The following is a 25344-nucleotide window of genomic DNA, read 5'->3' on the forward strand; positions in this document are numbered from 1 at the left end:
GAGGGAGAGAGTCTACACTTTTTTTTTTTTCATTTCAGGAGAGGCTCCTGCCTTCCTTAGCAGACACCTGTCTTTCCAAATGAAGACACCATAACACCCTAAAGAAATTCAGCCCCGTTTACCTCTTTCAAGTCTTGGACAATAGCAGTGAGCCTCTCATTCTCTGCCTGAACATTGGTGACCACAGCCCTGCTCTGCTTGAGCTCGTTCTGCATCTCCAAAATCTTGCCCAGGTAATAGGCTTCCTTTGATGCAGACTCCTGGAGAAGAGTCTCTTCCCGCGTTTCGCCATCTTCGGCCACTTTGCGGTGAACAGAGAAGGACTGGCCAAAAGCCTGCAAGAAGAAAACAGAGCACAGTAAAAACCTGCTGAAGCCCTAGAACAATTATCAACAGTACTGAGCAGCTGCACAGCCAGCAGGAATGGGATAGATCTGCAAATCCCAAAGGTCTGACCTATTAAACACTGTCCCAGGAGCTGAGGGCCACCATCCCACTTAGCTGGAATGAAGCATCTTGAGGCTGCTCCCATTTGCAGTCTGGATTTATGGCCCCCATCCAGTTGACCTCCACTGAGATCAAGATGGTGCTCTGCTAACTGGCCATTAATTAGTGCCAATGTTTAATCCTCCTGCAGGAGGCCAGCCCATAATTCATCAACTCCTTTCTTCTCTGGTTCCACAAAATAAACACGTGGTTTGTTTTGGCTTAAAGAGCATAAATAACTGACAAATCTCACTGAATTGCTTTCCAACAACCTTTTCCTATAGGAGCTCATCTCCAGGTATGGAAAAATGTTCCCATAAGTTGGAAGAAAAAGAAATGAGCTGAGAACCAAGCAGTGGCCATCTACACCTCTGGGATGCTAAACACAGTGTGTCAGCCCCTTCATTTCATTTCATTTATACCCAGTGTTTTTGCTTCTGTTGGATATTTAACTGTTTGAGAAGTGTTTAAATAGAGATAATTTCAGTGCTTGTCTTCTTGTTACTGGCTTACACTGATCAATTTTATAAGACAGTATTTCTCCGTGACAATTTCTGATGTTATTTTGGACAGCTCTGGAGCAACCTCGAAGAAAGCAATCTACAAGCTATGATAGACATGATGGAGCTATCATTTAACTAAAAAAAAAGGGGGAAAACCCAGCAATAATATAATAACACAAAAATAATGTGATAAAATAATTGACACAAAAAATAAAAATAGCTATAAAATACTAAATAAAAGCAAAATCTGATTTGAGTGCATTACCTTTTAGAAAAAGACACTTAGTTGAAAATGACATGACCTGCTTCTGGAGAAATAAAAAAGAGGGCTTCTAATGTTTAGAATATTTAGCCTAACACAGGCAGAAGTTCTCTCGTATCTTAAATCCAAATGAACACATCTGAAAGATCACCATTTTTTTTTTTCTCCTAATTAATGAGACAAATTTGAGTCATGGTAACATGCTACTTCAGTGAAAAATTATCCCTAAAAGCCTCATATCTACCCAGTTCTGTAGAACCACAGCACACATTTGTACCCACTGTGAGCTGTGACCTCCTTTGCCTTCCCATCGATAAGCCTTGCCAAATTAAATCCATTGTTTTACTGCTGCTATTTAAAGACTTTTAGAACACGTTCTAAGCTTCACTGGCACTAGAATTGAAGCAACTCTTAGAAACTTCAAAGTAAAACTCTTTTAAAAAACTTCTCAACTTTTAAGTCTACTTCACTTGGAGAATCCTGTGAACTCAGCATTAAAGGATTCTAAAAATATTCAATAATGTATTAACCCAGCTGTCTTCTCAAAAAGCTGTAAGTTACTGAAATAGCAAGCATCAGCAACTTGCCAAACAGGATTTTCCAAATAACAAGAAATTCAATTTAATGAAACTTAAGCACTGATATCTGTGAATCTAAGACAACTGTTTTGGGAACACTGCTAATAAATTATCTTCCTCTACATACTTATGGCTCACTTTTCCTAGTGAGCACCAGTCAGATAAAGACCCTGCAAGACAAATGTAAAGGCCACTTATCCAGGGGTAAAATCAAAACACAGCAGAAGAGCAGGTAGGACTTGCAGGGGTGGAGAAGCTCATGAATAACTGTTACCTGGAGCACTCTCTCTACCACAGAACCAGAGTTCAACACCAGTGCACAGTGATGACAGCCTTCCAGATGCGTACCAGATTTTCCTTAGTCTACTTTGAAGGTGCATTTTTAGCATGTGCGATGTTTGAGAACAGCTACAAATATAGATTTTAGAGGGGGGTACATAGCATAGTGGAAAATCACTGTGTACTCCATGTTTCCTTGTATGCATGACTACAGAAAATACATAAACTTTCTTTTTCCTATGAAACCGGTTTGAATGTTACTGTATCACAGAATGGGTCACCTTGGGAGGGACCACAGTGGGTCATTTTTTCCAACCTCCCTGCTCAAGCAGGGCCATCCCTGAGCACATGGCACAGGATTGCATCCTGATAGTTCTTGAACAGCTCCAGTGAGACTCCATAAACTCTGGGCAATCTGTCCCAGTGCTAAGTCACATGTACAGTAGAATTTCTTCCTCATTTCTTTGATGGTCAAGCCTGTCCCAACTCATCCATATCAGAATATTTAATTTCTCTCTTAAACTGCCATCAAGATGTTAAAATCAGGGGAAGGAAAGCAAGCAAGCATAGTTCACTTTTGATATTGATGGTAGTTATGCAGATTAATGCAACAAGGAGACAAACATTAAATACCTTCTAATTATAAGCAAGCAAAAAGTTCTGCTTCTCTATTTCATAGCCTGTACAGAACACCAAAAAACTTTTTAAACTTTCCAGACATGTCCACTTAAAGTCTTCCACAAGATTGATCACTTTTAAATTATATCACATATCAATACTTTTCAGCTGGTAGCCAAATATTTGTTCTATTTTGATTTTATGTTCTAATAATTTGCTTAATACATTTACTTATCTGTAAAACCTTACAACCTTGCTATGATGTGAAATATTTCAAGTAACCGTGCTCATATGAAAAGGTGATGACCTGCACTGCAAGTTAAAGGAAGTTCACTTGCAATTGGGTCATGTGCTGGATACCAACTGGCTTGTTGAATAGATCTTACGATGGATGTGGGAATACCAGCCTGCCATGGAAGCCTGAGTGGAGAAACAGCTTTCCTGTGACATGACACTGAGGGAGAGGAAAAACAAAGCAAAACCAAAGCAGATGTTCCCTGTATTCACCATTGAATAAGATCTTGGTATTTTCATAGAATGCTCTCAAGTATTCTGAGGAGGTGCTGTACCATACTGTGCAGATGCATCAGCTAATCATCACTGCTCCTTTCAGCATACTTCTTGGTGGGACTCCTCATTAAGACCACTTAGAAATCACTGTTGGTCCCTTGTTGGCTCGTTGGTTCAGTAATCACAGTGTGGGGATTTCCTGACATCTTCCAGATTCAAGTTTGGACCCAGAAGGGGCTGTGTTGTCCTTCAGGGCTTCTGTTTCTTTGTGAAACCCCCTCCCAGAGTAGGCACAATAAATCAGCTACAAAGACTGACTGAGGCAAGTTTACTGCTTCAGCAAAGACTGTCCTAACAGAGAGCAGTCAGATTTTCATCTTACACTGGTCCCATCAAGATTTTGTTTGAAAGGATGCTCTTGACTGAGTTAGAATATGTTTTTTTTTAATAAATTGGTTGTAAAAGTCAATTAACAAGACAGCATTAAACTATGTATACACATGTATCTCCTGAAATATCAGAACTGTGTAACACTACCATGATTTTTCAAAGGCATCTTAAAAATTGAACTTTGAGAACAATAAAATTGTGATCACTCTTTGAGGTCATTAAAAGGATAGTAAAAGTGAGTGCACACAGGGAAGAGGTCAAATTTGATCATGCAGAAAGGAGTAACTTTGGAGGAAAAGCACCATTTACTGTTGAACTCTAAGTAACCCCAGATGGGAATTCCAGTGTCAGAAGCAAACAAGGATGACAGAAATAATGCTGTGAACAGAATGGGCACAGATCTACAAAGGAACAAAGGAAAAATGACTGCTCCCGACATGTCATATTCATATGATAAATATAAACAGCAGTAGAAAGCTGATGTGCAGTGACATAAAATGATGTCTAAAACAAATTATATTTAGCACTTCAAGAAAGAAAGGAAAAAGAGAAGCTGGATTTCTAATTTAGGTGTGGAAAGCAGCACACATGCAAGAGGTTAGTTTAAAACTTAAATAGGAAATGAACGCTGCTATTTCTGAATTTCAATTTTATTTTTACTAATGACCTCCTGGGGCTGGAATTCTGAAATGCTTCACAGAAATTATTTCTTCTACTCTGGAATGATTAATAAGCAGTAAACACGACCTGACTGCTATCAGGACAAGCAGGCAGCCTACCTTTATGGCTTTGACACTGACCGTAGTTTTTTCTGATGCATAATGCAACAGCACTGAACTTGTTCAAATGATTACCTATTTGAGCTGCTAACTTGCTGCAAAGCAGAATGTATTATATATTAGTTACCTCCACATTCATAGTACAAAAGCAGGGAAAAAACAGCCTGGATTATCCAAAAAGGTAGCATATTTCCTAGTCAAATGTCAGTATGGCATCACAGATGGAAATCGTTGCTCAGGATGCTATTGGTTAATTCCAGGAACAGGCCTTATTTTGTTGCACAGCTTGAATGCCCATTTATCACCAAATATTCCTTTAGTCACTTGTAATTCTGTGTCCCTCAGATAAGACTTTTTTTTTTAAGTTTACTATATATGGGATTTTTTCCTTGGGTATTTTTTTTTCAAAATTTATTGACAAAAAGCTCAGGGTTCTTTGAAAATTTTCTGCAAAGGACCAATCAGTGGCAGACAGAGGTCTGTGAGAAAATCCCCTCTAGGGAAGGCTGAGCAGAGGAGCAGCATCTGAGCAGGATCTGCTCCTTCCCTCAAATTCAGTTGGTACAAAGCTGCTTCCTCCATAACTCGTGATGTGGCACCATAAATCCAACATGCTTCTCAGCAGTGCAGCAGCAAAAAACACTTTTGCAGAGGTGACTGATGGTTTCTATTCATATTATATCTGCTTTCTTAAAACTTTCCCAAGTTTTAGACCTTTAAATTTTGTCATAATGTAGGCTAAATCCTTATGCAGCTGGCACAACCTTCTCATGTTCATTTAAGATGGCTGAGACAGGTCAATGGTTTCCTTTTGGAAGCCAATACTGAAGTTATTAAAGCTCTCAAATGCAAATACTTGGCATATTGCAATCAAAACACAGGCAGACGCATGCTTAATGATGACAGAAGTAAAAAATTAACAGTCATTGTGTGGATAGTGCATGTGAGATGGACAGCACATGCAGGGAAGCAGATGGAAAACTCAGAACCAGATTGAGATCACAGCCTGAATCAGCATGGGCTTATAGGCAAGAAAACTAGATCATGAACTTCTGGGTTGGCAGGCTAGCTGAAAACCGCTGATTGTCTGATTCCTCCTGTGTGCAGCAAAGCAGGATACTGAACTCTTCTGCAGAGGCAGAAGACTGAGCATCTATCTTATCACTAATTTAGCTTTCAGCTCAGAACATGAAACAAGATTCCTAGACCTAACCTGTTCCCCAGTCAAAAGGAATGAGATCACTGATCAAAATTTCATTGTACCCAAGCACCTGGCTAAGCACTGGTAGTTTCAAAATACTAGACTCAAGATAAGTTTTTTGCTCTATGGAACAAAAGATTAATGTGATTTTTGTATGAGTTTTATTTTCTTAATGTAACAACATACCTTTTACTTCACAGGCCCCGTCTTGCAGAAAAAAAAAAGGTTAAATGTTTTGCAGTCAATATGAAGCAAGCTAACAAACTGGGGGTTTCTTATTTGTTCACATGCAAGCAGTCTGCCTTTTGAAAATGGTGAAAATTATACTTTTAAGGGTAGGTTTTTTTTCAATTCATGCTTTGCTATAGATAATTGAGGAAACTCAAGTTCCCATTTGAAAAGTGTAGAGGAGAGTATCTGCTGCTGAGTGAAAAGGATGTTAGAATAGATCCATTCATAATCTGAAATAAAAGATACTATAGTTGAGACAAGACAAAAGGAAATTTCCCCAGTCTGCGCCAGGGGAGGTTCAGATTGAACATCAAGAACTTCTTCTCTGAAAGGGTGGTCAGGCATTGAACAGGCTACCCAGGGAGGTTGTGGAATCACCATCCCTGGAAGTGTTAAAAAAATGACTGGACATAGCACTCAGTTCTATGGTTTAGTTGACATGATGGTGTTTGGTCAAAGTTTGGATTTTACCTTAGAGATCTCCTCCAACCTTAATGACTCTATGATCATGGTACAGGCAACTGAGAAATCTATAAAGGATACTTGAAGAAGCTACCACCTAAAGGCAAAAAGCATTTAGCTTTATCTCCAAATACCAGCTTATTAATTCAACTCTCTCCAATAAAAATGCAAATGCTGTTGCAATGATAAAGTCACGTAAGTCAATACCTGCATAAGAGTTCTCACTTGCAAAAGGGACTTGCAGGCCAAGGTGATGGAGGTTTTACCCATGGCAGAAACGCTAAGGAGATCAGATACATGGAAAACATAACTAATCCAGAGTCTATTTACTGATGTAGAGCAGTAGGACAAATGTCAACATTTCATAGGCTTTTCCCCAAGGACGATTTGGGTAAAAGAATAACAACACAGATGCTTCTATTTGTTCTCAGCGGATCTCTTCAGTATCTACAGTCCTCTTGAAATTCTTATATCAGATGCTAATCAACAAAGCCTTCAGAAAACACAGAGAAATTTATATTCAGCTCAGCTACAGACACAGCCATGCTTCTGCACTCCCAGTACACAGTGTGCTGATTTCCATTAATATGTGAGGCCTCAGGCAACCACTCTGCCTTTTTATAAATAAGGAACAAAACCATTCCTAAATGTGATGGTTAGGAAATATTTATAGACAAGAAGAAAGCACTACCATGAAAATGAACATTCAATGCCAACATCCATTGTTCATCTGCACTCCAGCAAAAGGGAGAGTGAATAAGAATTTCCATTTAATTGCCTTTAACTGCACTCTAGATGGGGATTTCCATTCCCCAGCCCTAAGCATTCCCTCCAGGCACAGAAAACACAAGAAAGGGGAAGCTTATAACAAAGAGCACCACTTATCTACAACACAACAAATTAGTTTCATGCTGGTAATTCTAAAGCAGCTCTATTCAAAATTCCTATGGCCAATAATTAAATTATTTTGATAAACAAAATAATTCATATCTTGTTAATGAAACATAAGGTGGCTTACAATTTTGTACAAATTACTATCAGACCAACATCCAGCGATTATAAAATTTCAATTAAAACTAATAGAAACACTACCAGAACAAGCATGTAAGACTGTCAAGATATTTTTAATTTTTTTTTAAACAAAACGTGCCTGAAGGCAGAGATGAAACCAGCCTTCCAGGGAGAACTTATTACATTTGCACTGAGCACCAAAACCCCATTTTTACAAAAACTTAATTTTTTTTCTTTCCCAACTGATTTTATTCTCTTTTTCTAACTATGAAATGGCTGAAATAACTGTCGTTCTCTCTCCTGTGCTTGCATGAATAAAGCAGCAAAGCACTAATGCCAAAATCCAGTTCTTTAAGAGTTGCCAGCCTGCTGGGACATTCTAGTTATTTCACGTTAGCTCCCCATATGTAAACTCACATTCCATACTCGGAGCACATTTATAGAGCATTTTAGGAATGGTCTAAGCAAAGTCAAACTGGTAGTGAATAATAAAAACAGCCCAGTTGCTTAGTGAAGTACCTGAAGGGGGATAGAGTAGAGAATCAGACCCCTCTCAGCAGTGCACAGGAAAAGGGCAAGACACAAGGTCACAATCTGAAACCAAGGAAATACACACAAAACAAAGGAAAATCCACCCTGAGATTGGTATGGCAGCAAAATAAGGGCCCAGAGTGGCTGTGTACCCTCCATCCTTGGAGACTTTCCGAACTCAGGGTCTAGGACAAGACCCTGAACAACACTTAACTCTGAACCTCAGTTAGGTGATGGACAAGATCATCTCCAGGAACCTCTTGCAAACTAAATTCCACTATGATTCAGGGAACAACTTTCTGGTAGACACCACACTTCTCATGAACCATGCAGCTGAAAGAGCCATGACTCATGGCTGGCCATTTCCTTGGGTATCTTCAACACCAGCCTAAAATTGAAGATGACCAAAAGCAAGACCAACGTGGTTTTACTGTAATAAACATATCTGATTATTTAAATGGAGCATACAGAGACGTGAGGTTTTAATGCCAAAAGCACAAAGGGACCTGGAATTTTACCTGTTTGTGCCACCAGCACCCTCAACCAGTTTTATTGCAGCAGTCATACAAATCTGACCCGGAGAGTAAGGCTCAGTCTAAGCCAAATTCATAGTAACAAGGCAAGGTGAGTCTTGGGCCTATAGCAGGGCAGAAAAAAGTCTTCCAAAATAAGAATTTCAAGAACAATTATACTTACAGAATACTTGTTTTCTGTATATCCTACTAAAGTAATCATGTTCATTAAATTTAAAGCCTTAATTTGCCTGACTACGCTTACACTCCTATTCTCTGCAGTTCTGTATGTGAACTGCCAGCACAGCTGTTCTGATTACTCCACAGACAACTAATAAGAATTAACTCTCTCCTTGTGATCACACATGACTCCTCTAATGTCAGCATGTGGAAACCAGAGTTGCGCTTAGCAAGTGCCTTGGACAATGGACTGCAAGGAAAGAGCTCCATATTCCAGTTCCTGGAGATGGAGTATAAGCTGGCAGGAGGCACACATTAACTTGTAGAAAAATAATTTTTGAAACCAAACATTTGAAAGGAGAAAAATTATCCAGAGATTTCTGCTGCTTCAGGCATTTACAGAAATCCCTGAAAAGTTAGGTTGGAAAAATCTCTAAATAAAAGCATGCCACTCAGAACAAAAGGCCAAAATTACAAACCTCTCACTTATTTTCAAAGGAAGGTTTAATTAGAGTGCTGCCAGCCACAGAATTATCATGGGGAACCTTATGCTTCCATTGGTATTGATCAATGCAGTGCACATGGCTGTTTCACAGAATGCTCTTGCAGCTGGGTGCTCACTGCAAATGCTGGATAATCTCATGTCTCCAGAGCAAGTGAGATTTTAAGGTATATGGAGGTACTCTTAATCATGTTAAAGCAACAATAGCTTGCCTACTCAACGCCCTCAAAAAAGTGAGACTTAAAGAATGGGATTGCCATAAATGGTTCCACTGTAATCCTCAGAGAGCTTTAATTCATTTTACACAGACTAAGAAGAAAAAACATCAAACAAACACAAAATACCCAATTCAAAAAACCCCTGCCTACTTATCTGACCAAAACAGAGACAGTGATGAAAGGAACTCAGTGTACACTGCTGGCCAGAAGATCTATTCAGGAGGAGAGAGGGGCGTGTCTGACACGGGAGGCTTAGTGAGAAGGTGGCATGCCTGGCACTCCTCCAAGCACTGCTGCATCCACACGTGTCTGTCTCAAGCCAACCCAACGAGAAATTGAAGAAGACAGACCATGCCCCATGCTGTGCATTTGTAAACCTACATGTCCAACTGCAGCAGGGCTCCAGACTGATCCCATTTGTCACCCCAACAGAAGCAAAAGGCAGTCATCCAACAAAGATTTGGCTTTACAAGCAAGAAATCTGCAACCCAAGCCATGTGTCCAGTCACAGCTTCCCCAGTGCTTATTTCTGACACTGTATTCCAGCTCCTGATTTACTGTATTTGCTCACGTGGAAGTTGCCAGCAAATTACAAACCGTTTCAACAACAAACTTTTGAAAATCAGCAAAACCTGTCACTCTCAGCTCTTTCAGTAACCACCTTATTTTCACAGAGGCTTTCAAACCACTTCAGCATCACCATGATTTTCCCTCCACAATCTTGTTTTTCACAGCAGCAGTTTTCGCTGAATAGGAAGTCTTCTTTCCTCCCTTGACACGCATCCACGGGAGTGTGGCTGGTGGCCTGCAGAGCAGAGGATCAGCGGCACAGACAGGAGAACACCTCAGTCAGCAGCCAGCCAGGGAGTGCTTAGCTGGCTGCCTAAATCTGCCCCGGCGCCGGATGTGGAGCTGTCCCTTTCTTTTCCAGAAAGGAAGCTTTCACACGTCTCTGAACTTGATACTTAGCAAACTGTCACGGAATGCATCACAGCACGGGTTGATGGCCATTTGCTCAATTGCAACAGCAGAATGCAAATATCAACGCTTCCTACAAATGGAGGTGGATGGTTTCCTGCTTTTCTAGAGAGATTTAAAGCAAAACAATTAACATCAGTGCCAATGAAGCTCACACGCACACCAAAGAAAACAGCAGAACAGGGGTTAAAAGGAAAGTTAGCAGTTATTTGCTACAGTATCACAGACGTGATATTGTGTAAAAAAAAGGAAGAACAAGCTGACCCAAAGGTAAGGTGTTAAGATAATGAACAGCAGGAGTGGAACCATAAACTATCCAGATAAAGACAACCGTGAAATTCACTCTTCAGGAGGTATGAAATGAAATTTGATGCACAATATCAAACTCATCATTTGATGCACAAAACTAGTTTGTCGTAAGCAGTCAGTAAGACACGTGCTAAGGACCTGATGTCCCCTGTCCCTTATCACACAAATGCTCCTGATGTGACCACCTGTGCACACAGACTGTATAAGAATCTGAAAGAATGAAATCTGTAAAAACAGGAATGCAGTAGGTAGAAGTCAGACATCTGATTCACTCTGTAAAATTAGCAACACCTACACACTCCGTAAGGTCTCCAGAAGGACAAATAGTTTGCCTCACTTGGGATATGGCTTTTTTTTTAATTTTAAAAAAGTCTACCTCTCTAACCATAAAGACCCACTGCAAGATCTCTTCACGCTACCAGAACTACACTGGCTCACTGGGCAGGTAGCACAGTGAGTACTTTGTCGAAAGCACAACTCACAAGTTTTAATTCATTCTCCAGTGATGCAGTGAGTGGTGAAGCTGGAAAACTGCAGTTGGAGTCAGTGACACACAACTTTTCTCTTCCTTTTCACATGTGCGTGGTCCCTGTGGTATATCACACCACCCTACCATGGCAGACCAACCACTACTGCTGCTCCTGTGCATGCCTCAGATACTGTGTGGCTGCTCTACACAATATTATAATTAGAGCACACAAAATCAATGTGCATATGTACAATATATACCCAATTGTAAGACTATGTACATGCATTGTCATGTCCTTGAAATATTGTATGCACCTGTAAAAGAGCTATCATTCTATTGATAGAAGATAGTGGAGCAAATCATCCAAGAGACTTTTCAAAGCAAAGCCCATCTTCTAACCTTAACCACTATCAGAGATTGATGAACATGTGTTATGATCAAGACCCCCTAAGAATTCCAGGTGAACAGAAAGGCTGGTGACACTCACCATGGATGGAAGGGACACAGGATGCTCTGTGCCATCCTAACTCACGCAACGCCACAGCAGGCAGGGTCCCAGTGTCAGGAGGGATGCAAGATTCTTATCACTCACCATCATTCCCATCTGTCATTGGATAACCTAGATACCCAATGGCTGTTTGTATTTCTTACCTGGATCCCAAAAGAACCAGGATCACCTCAGTGTAAAACAAGCTGTAAGCAATTTCCATTTATTGTTAGCCTCTCATACTCTGTGTTATGAACCACTTCCATAACTGAAAAAACATTTCTAATCTACATTTGTAATTTATAATGTATCACATTTGATGATTCTTTAGGTGAAAAAATACTATTACAACATGACACCTGACAGGGATGCAGCTTGCTATAGGGATGCTCATTTTCAATTCAGTGCTTTACAAAGAGCTTTTTGAGAGTGTCAGACAAATCCACATTGTAAAGATGACAGTTAATTGAAGTTTTTTATATTTGAGGGGGACAAAGAGCTCCCTATTGACTATCACTTCAAGACAATTCCTGAGAGATTTGATGGTTTCTTTTCTGTTTGTCTTAAACTTGACCCTCTGAACTGCAGCACATCTGTGAGTTAATTTGTAGGGAACATGCATCACTAGAAAAAGAATCACTAAGTGAAAATACAGTGTCATCAAACCACATATTTCTTTTGCAATGGATTTATAGATACTCCCTTGAGTCAAAATATAGTTGCAACAACCTTTATTGTTGGGATTCTGTAAGTTAGACTTCTAAAAACAGTGGTAACTTCAAACAAAATCTGTGTAGATGATATCTCAGTCAAACTACACTCAGCCTAGCTTAGAAGGAAAAATCAGGGAAAGAAGAACAGAATGAACTATTTTTCATAAATGTCTAGTATAAGGTCACCATACATTCCTGCCCTAATGCAAATTTAAAAGGCTGTCAATATGGAGAACTCAGACTTACAGTGCTAGATCTCTGAAAAGAAATCAATCAGGACAGAACTCCAAGAAAAAAAAAAAAAACTTAACACATCATCACTCTGCTGCTTAAGACAGAAATAGGACAAAGACACTGTGCTCTGCAATTACCTGCACATACACCTAATTGCACACCAGTGTTGGTGATTTCAGAACACTCCAAGATGGAGCTTGGTTTATTGCCAGATGAAGAATTGTTTGTACCTGGTGGGTTAATATAACAATCATTTTGCAAAACCATTAGTCTGTGGAACCACACAATCAAAACCATGATAAACATTACCAAGGAAAGGAGAGAAACTACACTTCATTGATCTAAGGACCCACAAATTAATGAACTACACCAGTTATGTCAACTTTTCTCCTATTTGGGAAAGCAGCACTGAGTTCATGGGGCTGTCAAAGTATAAATTCAGGATCACCAGCCACCAGGAACCACTGGAGGAATCCCTGGGAAAATGGAACACATGTGCCAATGGGGAAATGGTTATCACAGGAATGTTTCTTCTGGGAAAACCTATGAATACATATGTAAAAAACAGTAAAGGAGCAGGAGCCTTTTCTGGCCTCAGCATGCACAATATTACAGAGGAAATATCCCCTCGTGCATCCAGCATTGAATAAAGAATTCCTGATTCTTAATGCTACATTAGTGTTAAGGAGTTCTTTTTGCCAATTTTGGTAACTATTTTTTTTATTGAGCAGACTGTCCAAAACTCTAAAACTGCTTTGAAATTAGCAACTCATTGGGGCATTTTTAGGGTTACTCAATCCATTTTTACTAACATGCTCCATGTAAATTCATGCAGGTCTATTTGGTAGCAGCATGTTACAGCTCAGCTGGGCTAGCACTGCCATCTCACAGCTGAGAAACACAGGGACGTGATGAAACCGTGTCCAGAGACATTACAGGAACAGCCACAAAGGGGAGAGAAAGCAAGGATCCAGAACCTCACCACAGCCATGTCTAGGGTAAAACCCACCACAATCTAATGACAGAAAGTTAACAAAGGTAATGGAAAATGGGCCAAAAAAAAGGGAGAAAAAAAAAAAAAAGAAACAATCATGTAGTATAATAGGAGATCTTTGAATTCCTGCCTTTAAAAATTCTTCCAGACAATACCTGGCATGCTGCAATTTATTACTCTAAAACCCATGTAAATATTAAGACTCAAACTGAACACATACTAAGTTTATTAGGCTGTGCTCAAAAAAAAAAAAAAACACCAACATGTGGAAGGATTAAAAGAAGAGCAAAATGTTCAAGTGTTTAAAATATCTGATTTCTTGGAAATACAGCAAACAATCGAGACAGCTCTGCTGTCATAGCAGTATATTTGTTATGAGGCTAGTCCCAAGGGGTGAAAAGGTTAAATGTCTGAGCCACTGTGAGAATTTCAGGAGGCAGGAAACTATTTCATTAGATCCCAAGATATTCATGTTTCATTGCTGACCCTGGCAATGCAGCACAGAATACAAATATTAGAATGACAGCACACAGCAACCCTCACTGACAAAGAACAGGTATCTAGAGAAAAACAGGTATTTGAGCTTTAACTTCAGTGAAATGTGAGAGAGGAAGGTCTGGGATTTTGTCAAGGTCGGAGTAAGAAGACGACATATTTTGTGTAGAAACACTGCAATGCCATTTGTTGAATGCTCAGTTGGGCTGGGCTTCTCATAACAAGAAACACTGAAAATCACAGAAGTAGCAAGATTTCATCTTGTGATATCAGTATAAAATTTGCTTCCACTCAGACTAAGATTATGTGCTCAACACAGAGCAAGGTTTCATATGCCCCATGCTATGCAGAAGATTAGATCAAACTTTTGTAGCAACTATGAAAAACTCAATGACTCTTAGTTGTAACCTGTATGTCTGGAATCATTTCCTACACAAAAGATTTCAAATGGTGGCACAGAAGTGCACCTCTAATGAAAAATTAATTTATTAGCTTTCTTTTTTAGAGGGGTCACCAATGACAGCAAGTCTGTCCAGCAACACTAGTTCCTTGCTGTGGAAGAAGACAAGTTAAATACCTGGGAACACGTTACTCAATCTCTCTAAGAAACAGCAGCACTGCACATAATTACCAGCCTGTCTCAACAGGGACCTGGCCAAGTCCTTAAAATGGACTGAAGAAGTCACTCAGATCCTGTGATTGGCCACCTTTTGTCCATCACACCTCTGAAAGAAACCCAAACTTTTTAACTGTATCGTAACTACCACTGTGTGAAAGAGGGGATGGAAAAAAAACAAAAAACAAAGAAACAAATAAAGAAAAGCCCATTTTTCATTTCTGCTTTGATAGAAGTAACTAGTTATAAACTTATGCTTTCACTGTTTTACTGCAAGGTAGTTGGAAACATTCAAGTAATCTACGTGATTGAGCACTATGAAATTACCCAGGGGATGGTAACCTGACCAATAATACCCTGAAAACACAGATTGAAAGGTCCCCATCCTTCCTCTTGTTGTCTCAGAAAAAGGGCAAAATAAATCCTCCGTTAGAAGCACAGCCACAGAAGTTGAAGGAAATTCAAAGAGCCAGAACAACACCTGAAGTGCATCACACCTTGCAGGACTTTACAGCATATATGCTCTCCCCACACACCACTGGAACAAATAACCCAAATGTAAAAACTTTGTGAAAGAGCATATTATTAAATACAGAGAGCCATGGATCATGAGCAAAGCAGAAATGAGCAAATTATTACTGAAATAAAATTAGATGCCAATCCAGTTAAAACTGTACCAAATTTCGTTAAGCGTTTAAACAGGGAGACATGAGTGATTTGCAATGGAAGGGTAAAATACAGATCAAAATCAAATTGCTCAAGGAACCAGAATAATAGATGACAGGGTTGGGCTCAATTCAGAAATGCAAGCTAATCTAATAACTAAAAATGAGCTAATAAGATGGACTTGATGAGTCCTGCAGTGTTTTATAGGCTTGGCTATATCAAGATTGCTTTAATGCTGTACATCTCTCAGATCTCACATTTTCTTACTGCTCTTCACAAAAAAGTGACTGCTGGGAACTGTAGCTGCATTTGTGCTCAAAAACAAAAGGAAACATAATTAAAACTAAGACAGCTTCAAAGTAACAGTGTAAGAAGGATGAAGTCACCTTTTAAAGGTGACCATTACCCCAGCAGATATAAGGAGCTCTCTTGGGTGAACTTGCAGATAATTTCTGAAAGATTGAAACATTTTAAAGGAAGACTGAGATGAATTTTTGTATGCTTTTTTCAAAAGGATGAACAAGAGCCTGTTCAAGTGATAATCTATTATAATAGATACAATAGATTCTGTGATTTACTCAAATTGGGCAATAATAGTGCCCAACCCAAAAGAAACAGAAAGGTGGGAGTGTCCAAGTGGATATATACTTGTCACTGGTCAAGCTCCACAGTGCCACTACAGGTACCTGACAGAGCTGGAAGGACTGCAGTTAATTACAGAAAGCAGCTCTGCATCACACACAGCTCTGCAGTCTGGTCAGTGCTGCAGCAGGCAGGAGACTGAATCCTAAATACACAGAATAGTCCCAAATCCAATAGAACAAGCCCTAAACCTTTCCACTTCACAAACAGTTTGACTTGCAGCTGAATCACTATGACCACATTAGTCAGACCTAAGGTTTTAAATTCAAAAGAAAAAAATTACTATGAAATTTTATTGCCTGTATTTAATAGCAAATTGAGAAAATTGATACAATAGTCTCTTCCAGCCTACAGAGAGCTTCATCTCTGAGCAGTCTTGGCCTTTTAAAAACATACCTGTGTAAAGCTCATTAACCTTTCTCTTTTTATAAATTTAATACTGAAGAACCTACACTGGTAACTACTGAGTTGATTCCAGTTAACTGAAAGTAACAGTTTAATTTAATTATTCTGACACTGTCACTATCCTCAAAAGCCTATCTTTTAGCTGAGATATTAAGAGAGTTCAACAGCAAAGAATGCTTTCCATGTAGAAATCAGTTATCCATGAGTTTCACAGAAGAGAGTTAAAAGTGAGACAGGAGTTACAAGTTAAGCAAAAAAGAAATAAGAAACTATATTGTAAATGCAGGAGAACTTCCTCTGTAACCACACTCATTTTTCATCACCTCTGTGTGCATCAGTCCTCTCCACTACTTGACTGAGTTAATTATTCATTAACTAACAAAAATTCTTCTTCCTCCTCAGATAGCTGAAACTTAGAGATACCACTTCAGTATGAATAAATTATAACCTATTGACAGGAATGTGTTCACAGGGTCAGGGGGATGGTGGGGATCGACCAATGCCTAATTTATACACTAAGTAGGTACCACAGCAATCATGGCTTTATACATCACCACATCATCTGGATAATGGTTTTCAATACTGAAGTGAAGGCAATACCCAGCATTTTCCAAAGAGTAGCAAGTATCTATTTTGTGCCTCGAAGGCCTTTGGATTTTAAAAGCCAGGCACTTGGTGCTTTCTAAATATCAAGTCCCCTGGAACCTGGTTTCAAACTGGGCATTCATAAGTAATTCATTGCTGTTGTTATTTTGGAAGCTTCCTGGAAAGGTTAATGCTAGTTAATATTTCCCTCAAAAAATGGAGCAGAAACCCTTCTCTATCTAGGACACTTCTTTCTTTTAAATGTGAAAAAATGCATTAACCTTTCACTCTGAAGAGTCTGGGATCTGATAAAGGGAAAAAAATCCAAATTCTCTCCCCACACTCATTTTGACAATCTGTGGCTGTGTAAGCATTTCCTTAGTTCTCCAAAGAGGTGATACCATTGTCATATACCCGGATTTTGTTGTTCAAATTATCAAATCGGATACAGCAGGGTTAATGTTTTCAACCTGGCTTCTTAACTTGATGTGGAACTTCTGTTAAGGGCAGTCCCAAAACAGAAGTTTTTAGCCTGTTTTTAACTAGACACATGCTGTGAAGATTATCAATGGCAGTGACAGTCATTTACAAGTGTTTACACACTAAAGGAATAGTTATATGCTCTTTTTAAGTGAGATAGCAAAACCATTTTGCTTGAAAAGAAAATAAGCCAGAAACTAGGTTCCCTCTAATTACAAAAAAAAATGTTACTTTGTAAGTACTTTGTGTGTATGTCATCAGTTAGTGCAGCAATTGTGTATTTTTACTGACTTTTCAAAATGCTTCAGAAAAATCCACAAATCTTTGAGGGTAAATCACATATCAAGAAAGACAGAAATGCTATTGTGATTCTCTGTTGAAATAGCTGTGGTCCCAGTAGGCCAAAAAAAAAAAAAAAAAACAAAACAAAAACACAACAGTAAAATTATACAGCCAATTTTAATGCTGCTGAAACAGCCTCACAATTTGCAGAAAATATTCCTGATTTCCCCCCAACGTACTGTGCCTGTCATCTGTGACTATTACTCAAACCATAAGGGTTAGTGCATTTCTGTACACAGAACTCAAATGGGCAAACCCCCACTACAGAGACCAGTTCTGAGATAAACTAATTAGATTTTAAGCTGTTAAAACACTGACAAGGAGTGATGGCAGGGGTGCTTGTCCTATTATTTCTGCTGAACCAGAAAGAAACCCTTATGTTAATAACAGTACATTACTACAAGTATTTTGAGATAAGACACTACCTGTAATAAGGAGGTCCCATTAGAGCAACCTCAAAGTGCTTTACAAAGGTCCCTGAAAGATGAGACATGACAGCATGTGTTAAAAGCCAGCTCTGTGACATTCACTCAGTTTATGGTGAAGGACAGCACTAAAATTACAAAGGTCCCCAAAAACTAGGTGGGAGAATAAGCAGAAATTAGTTTCTATCACTGATCTTTGGACATTATTCTATAAAATAACACAGTCTCTTATTCACTAAATTCCTCTTGCATTAGATTGCTTTATTTTCATTCCAAGTAGTTCACCAAGAAGGCAATAGGTAATAGTCATGAGGAAAGGGGAATGGGGAAAAAATAAATCATATTTCATACTTAAATATTTTAGCACAAGTCTTTGCCATATCTTCAGTAGTCACAAAATCAGAGCCTAAAAAACTAGCATTAGTTTAGATACTAGATAATGCTACTACAACGTTGTATTTATATACACACACACTCATGTAAATATAGTTCTAGAAGGCAAAAAATATGTTAATGCCAAAAGCCTGAGCCTATTAACAGGACAGAGTTCCAGGGGTGCCAGCTACAGACATGCCTCAACTTTCTTCATTAGGATTGCAAATTTTTTTTTTTTTTTAAATAGGCTGCTTGGCTGAATATATACATTTTGACTGTTAGTTTCTATCTCTTCATGGACAAAGATCAATAGCATTGGCCCAAATCTCTTCTCAGCACATGTGACCATGGCAGGAGAACCCAGAACCCCTGGTCCCATGGGAAATTATCTGTATCAGTTGTAAGGTAGCAGGAATAACAGACTAATCAGTGGGGAAGCTATGGGAGCTGGGAGGGAAGAGAAAAAATGAACCTCAGTACTGCAAGACAGAGATTCTTTTGGATCCTTAACTTTTCACTCCTGTGATATCTGCTCTGAGCAAGTCTAATCCTAATTTTGGAGCCCCAAGATACATGGTGCTGTGAGAAACCCAAATGAGCTTTGACTTCAAAAGAAAGGTTCACTGAATTTACAGGGGCCAGATATTTGCTTTCCCCATTTTCTCACTAATGGAACGTCTAACACCCATTTTGTGAGAAGAGCAAACTGCTTGTCCAGGACACATAGGCTCTTCCACGGCAATAGCAATTAATCTCCTGACATGGCAGAGACAGCAGCATATTTGTGCATCCTAACAGCCTGATCAATGCTATTGAACAAAGCTGCTGCCCCTTCTAAAACTGCATCTGAAGGAAATAGCCTGAACTGCTTCTTTACACCCGATCCCTCTTTAGCAAAGGTTACTCATGAGTTTTGAGGCAAAATAAGGAATGAGGCTCAAACATTTAAAGTCAAATTTCTTCATCCACAAAAGCATCTCAACACTTCAGAGAGATGGGGCGCTAGGCAGCTTCTTATAAGCACACAAGGTGCTGACACAGACAGCTAAAGGAAATTCAGTTTCAAGGCTGGTTAGGTTTCAACTTTAATTTTAGCCTATTGAAAAGCACTACAGAACCACACTTCTGAAAACACCAGAAGAAAAAAATAAGGAGAAAAACACTCAGTAATTCTAAGCACATTTCTAACAATTGCAGACCAATTTTCTGCTTTTACTGATGAAATGCCAATCAATTCCTGCATGCCAAGAACTTTGTATGAAGCTGGAATCTCACAGCACACTAAGGAAAATGAAAAGCTCCTACAAAGATTATCATTCCCCTACATTAAAACTGCACCTGATATCAGGGTCAGGTGGAAAATGATCACGTATAACATATGCCCACAGTGTCAGCATATTGGGCAAGTGAGCCTGCAATCTGTCATTTTAACACTAAAAATCAAAACATCTTTTACAAAAAACAATCAGGTATTTTGCTTCCCATTAACTGTCCCTTCTTTCCTTGCTAGGAGCCAGTTAGAGACCCATCAATTATATTTTCAAGCTGCTTTGTGATATGCCTACTTTCACACCTAATTACTCTGCTTACTCCATCAGCCAGAAAACATCTCCTTTCCTTTTGCACGTACCCTCTGGGTTTATTCACAATATCTTCTATAATGGTCTGGGACTGGATTTATCTTCCCTGACTAAACCAGCTGGTTTGAATCACCTATCCCTTTCTACCTATTATTTCAAAATGTCTTTCCTATTATTCCATGGACGTTTCATGCCTGCACAGCTTGTATTTTCTGAGCATCAGATTGACAGTATCACATTCTTCAAGGTTTAGGGAGTATTTTTTGGTTTTCCTGTATACATCAGCAGCACAAAAAAAAAAAAAAAAAAAAAAAAAAAAAAAAAAAAAAGCTGAAAAGCCATAGCTGCTTTATGATAATGGTAAGATGGTAAGGAATACTTTTCAATATTCATAGATAGTGTTATGCATGAATATGTATGCACATGTAGCAATTATAAATAGGGATATTTAATGCAGTGAGCATGCAAGCACATTTAAAGTAGTTGGATCTTGTACTTCATTGAGATGGGGGAGGGAGGCAGGGGAAGGGCTGCTTTTAAGAACTCTCCTCCCTGCTTGGATTTTGTCCAAGTTGACAGCCTGTAATATAAAGTAGCCTAATGAAATACTAAAGAATATTTTCCATGCATATACTAAGCATGGATTGCTTTTAGCTTCTTTTGGAAAAGAAAATAAATCATATGGCTTATCTACAAAACAACCATACTTGGACATTATATCCTACACATTTCAAGCCCATTTTATAGTTGGTGCTGCTCACTTCTATTTGCTTGGCTATTTTAAAGAATACATTTTTCATTTAAAAAAAAAAAAGCCACAACAAAGAAGAAGTGTTTTCACTCCCACTCACTCCCCTACACAATTCACAATTTATTCATTCAGCAGTCCTGGAAATTCAGTGGGGAATTTTCAGCCTTCTGTTCAACTACAGACCAGCTCTAGGGACACAAGTAGGAGGGGGAAAAAATGCAGTTGTGGATTGTGGCTGCCATCAACACCAAACATGACTGAAAGACCTTTCTGATCAATTGCAGAAAAGAAGATAGGACAAAGAAAATTATTTTCTTTACTGATAGATGCTAAAGAAATAAGATGACAAAACCAACGTGATACTTCAGTGAATTAGGCAGTTTAATAAAAATTAGCTCTGTATGACTTAGGAAATCAAACCAATTGTTCTGAATCCAAAGTGCTACAAGCAACTACTGTACGTACCTTTGTGCTAAAGGAAGAGAGGGCTCAGCCTTTCCTCTGCCAGGGGAGGAAGGTCAGCCTGTGATATTTGTCAGTTCCCTGCTTCTCAGCTGCGGCCTTGGCCATGGGTGGACTAAGCAGCACACAGCTAGAGGAGGGGGTACTAGCTCTACTGCTTACATCTCCAATAAGAAGTGTTTCTAGGAAGAACAAGTGACTGAACCTAAAGCAGCTCAGAGAGGTGCCCCCTCAGGCAGGCACAGGGAGACCCATGGGCCAAGGAGCAGACTGACCTACTGCACTGGCAAGAGCTGCAGCCTCCAAGAACATTCTCCAGGCTCCAAGGGGAAGAGTGAGCATGAAAGTGCCACCCACAGATAAAAATCTGGCACAACATCAATATGCTCAAAGTACAGTTTCTTAGCTAGAAAAGAAGAGTCTGGGAAACACTTGCCTTTTTCTGCTTTGGGTTGTGTGGTTCATTTGCTGTTCGTTCTGAGATCTTATATTTTTTACATTATCTCAGAGACAAAAAGATAAAAGCTACCTTGTGAATGACACAAAAGCCCTTCTTGCAGCTCAAAGAGACAGGCTGTCCTTGTATCAGCCTCCATCAACAGGATGGGGTCCATGAGAATATCACTGATAGCACACAGCAAAGTGAGATATAAAACACTGCCCAGTGTTTCAGATGCACCCAGTTAGCTGGGAATAAGCTAGCTCAGTTTCTTAGGTTGGAAATGGGGGGTGCATTCTATTCCTATCTGATGGGACAGTTATCTTCTGTTAATTGGGCAGTTTTCTTTATATCTTCCACAACCCATCCCCCCCCCCAGGGAGACATCTGCAGTTAATGGGCCAGTGAGTGTCAGTGCATGACTGATAAAAGTTACAGCAACCCACTGCGAGATGCTCTGCCCAGAGGGAGGAGCCAAGCATTCCTAACTGGATATAATCTGAGATCTGGAAGACCACAGGCAGGCTTCTCCACTGGATTCCCAGAGGAGCAGCTGTCTTCTCCACTGGATTCACCAGGCCCATCTACACCACAATTGGACCTTCACAGGAAGACTACACCCTTCTACAGGCTCACTGCTTCTACAGAAACACATCTGTCACTCCAGGAGGGCTTCAGACACCATTTAATGGGACTGCTACCAACACCCTGACCAACAGGGTGTCAGATTGTATTCTGACTCTGTCAGTGCTGTTTTGTATTACTGCATTGTTTATTTTATCTTTTTGTTTTGTTCCCTAATAAAGAACTGTTATTCCTGCTCCCATACCTTTGCCTGAGAGCCCCCCCTTACTTTCAAAATTACAACAACTTGGAGGGGGGGGGAGGTCTACATTTTTTCCATTTCAGGGGACACTCCTACCTTCCTTAGCAGACACCTGTCTTTCCAAACCAAGACACTCAGGCACCAAACTGAGCTTTGTTTGGTGTACTGTTCCCCCTCCAACCCTCAGATGTTTCCAGGTTCTTGGGTAAAGTAGATTTCAAGTAAAAGATAAATCCTACAGGTTTTCATACCTACAGTGTGCATTTCCAGAGCTCAGGGTAAGGAATACATGGATTTTGAGATGCCTAACCTTAAAAAATGAAATGCATCTGCCTACCTGAAGTCATCGATGATACAGAGCAGCTGAAGGTAATGGCAAGGAAAGAACAAGATAATTTCTAATGATGTCTCTAACAAAGCTTTTCCAATTCATTCCAGAAAGCCAAGACAGGAGGTAAGAATTAAGCTAGGCAACTGTTGCTCCTACATAAGAAAATATCCCTGCCAAAAAAATGGATTTCATAGTCATATGAACTTTATCCAACACAAGAAACTAGAATATCTGCACATCTTATATCTTCATTGCTTATTCAAGACTATTTTTACCATCCTTCACATACGGCTAGCTTAGAATAGAGATTCACCCATAGGGTTTTTGAGATTCCAGAGAATCAATTTAGATAAGCAATTTTCTGCATTTCTCTTCTTCCAGGTACCTGTAAGAACTTTACTGCAGAATGAATTTAAGTCAATTGACATCAAGACTATATTTAGGTTAGCTACTCACCCCTTAAGAGAAGTAATTTCAGAGCTGTGAGGCATCCCTACATCATGCACTCAGAGCCACTCACAAGCTCTTATTTAGGCACTTGGATTATGTAAAATATCATTACACAAATCTTTAAGAGTTGCTACTGGGATCCACAGATTTTATCTTGCTATGTTTTCCTTTAGGTCATGAAACAAAGTTTGACTGTGAATAATTACTAAGGTCAAGTAACACAACTTAAAGAATTATTAATTCTGTTCCAGAGGCAGGGTCTCCCAGCAAGGAAAGATCAGGGAAAGATCACCTTTACCTCAGCCCTTCCAAAAAATCCCCAACCACAAACAAACACACCTTCCCATCATAAAACTTTCCATTAAAGATGCTCCTTCTGCATTACAGAAACTGCTAACAGCCCCTATTCTATAGATATGATTTACAGCTACATTTTTTGTGATACAAAAACATCATTCCTAAAGCTAGCAAGACATAACAATTACTACACTCAGTTAAATAAACACATTGATCAAAGTCTTTAGAGGGAGCTGGATTCATCCCACTGCCTCAGGCCCAGCATTAATCACAGGTGAGGGCACATAGACCCTTCAGAAATCTTGACTAGGAACTCTACTTATACTTTGAATTTGCATAGTAAAACAGCTGCTCAACTCCCTAGCAGCTCAAGATGTAAGGATAAGTATATACACATTAATCTTGTAAAATGTTATCCTTAAGAAGCACATTAGAAAACAAACATTCTTTCTTTTCATCCATCCCCCATTTTCCTCTGCCCCAAATACAACTAATGTTTCTGTCAAACATGATTTTTATCTTAACCTGGACCTAGAGAATGACAGCTATCCAAATGAAGCATCTCAGGACAACAGTGGATTTTATAAATTTCAGCCCTATAAAATTCAAATGGAAGCTCAAAATGTCTCAGTTGATGTTTTAAGATGCAGATTTCCTCTCCTACCTGATAAAATGTAAAAACTTAATGGCCATATGAAGTGGTAGTCATTTTATTCAGCATGTTAGATGAATGTAAACATAAAAAAAGTTCCCTGCATTGACATTGTCAGCAATATTATTGTTCTTTAAGTGTAAGCAAAGCATGTCACCCTAAAAAGGCTGAAAAAAACCAGGCATCAGGTTCACTTCAAGTCACAAAGAACAATAAAAGCAGTGCAAAAAAGATCCAGCATCAGTGGAGCAAAAGCAGCAGCACTGCAAAGCCTGTTTTAGGAGCCAAAATGGCAACAAGATTGATCCGGTTGTTTTTAAAGTGGATTTTCAATAAAGATGCAAAAGAATTCCCAATCCAGGCAAGCACATGATAGCCTTAGCATCTAAATAGGCCTCCAGGTTTCCATGGAACCAATAACAAAGATGTTTCATTGCATTGGGACAGAACTCCTTATTTTCTCCTTGCAGTTACTCAAGCAATTATTTCAGGCTGAATACAGTCTGGGTTATTCACAGACAGATTCACTATTACCTGAAAAAAAGATCAGTCAGATAAACAAACCAATATGTTATCCTGGCTGCTTTTCACAATTCTAAACCTGAAAATTTCTTAGCTATTACAGGGGATAACTAAGTTTTCAGGGAAACTCACATCACCTCTAAATACACCAGTAATACAGTGTCATCCATAAACAATCTTTTTGAGACATTTAAAAAAAGGTGATGTAACACAATTCTGAGTACTTCTATTATATTTCATCTACCCTAACAATGTTTTGGAAGAATCAGATAATGGGTAACTACTTTCAAAACAGCCAATCTTCCAGCTATGTTTTAGAGACAGTAACAGGCAGTAATGAATATTTCACAGAAGAAATAGGTTCTTGGTCTGTTTCTCCCAGTGAAGCTTAGGGTTCAGTGTAACACAAAGAGACAAACGCACACCTGCTTTGTAACAAAACGCCATGCCATTAGCAAATTAGAGAACCATCTCAAAAGATTATGGTATCTTTTTTGACTAATTGAGTATTATTTGCCATCTGCAGCAGTATCAAAAGCATAACTTAGCAGAGCTCCAATGAAACA

The 25344-nt window shown here is 39.2% G+C and overlaps 1 protein-coding gene across 16 annotated transcripts in view; it reads right to left on the bottom strand.

Moving 5' to 3' along the window:
• BICD1 (BICD cargo adaptor 1) overlaps nt 1-25344 on the bottom strand; it is a 165958-nt gene that overhangs the window by 83857 nt on the left and 56757 nt on the right. For 15 of the 16 annotated variants that reach the window (XM_068190897.1, XM_068190898.1, XM_068190910.1 and 12 more), the window contains exon 2: nt 123-335. In XM_068190897.1, coding sequence (XP_068046998.1) covers nt 123-335 — 213 coding nt within the window. Of the gene's footprint in view, nt 1-97; nt 336-25344 lie in introns of all 16 variants that reach the window. The other variant, XM_068190913.1, reaches the window with a different exon arrangement.

The sequence above is a fragment of the Anomalospiza imberbis genome, chromosome 5 (assembly GCF_031753505.1).
Source record: "Anomalospiza imberbis isolate Cuckoo-Finch-1a 21T00152 chromosome 5, ASM3175350v1, whole genome shotgun sequence".
Taxonomy (NCBI): Eukaryota; Metazoa; Chordata; class Aves; order Passeriformes; family Viduidae; genus Anomalospiza; species Anomalospiza imberbis.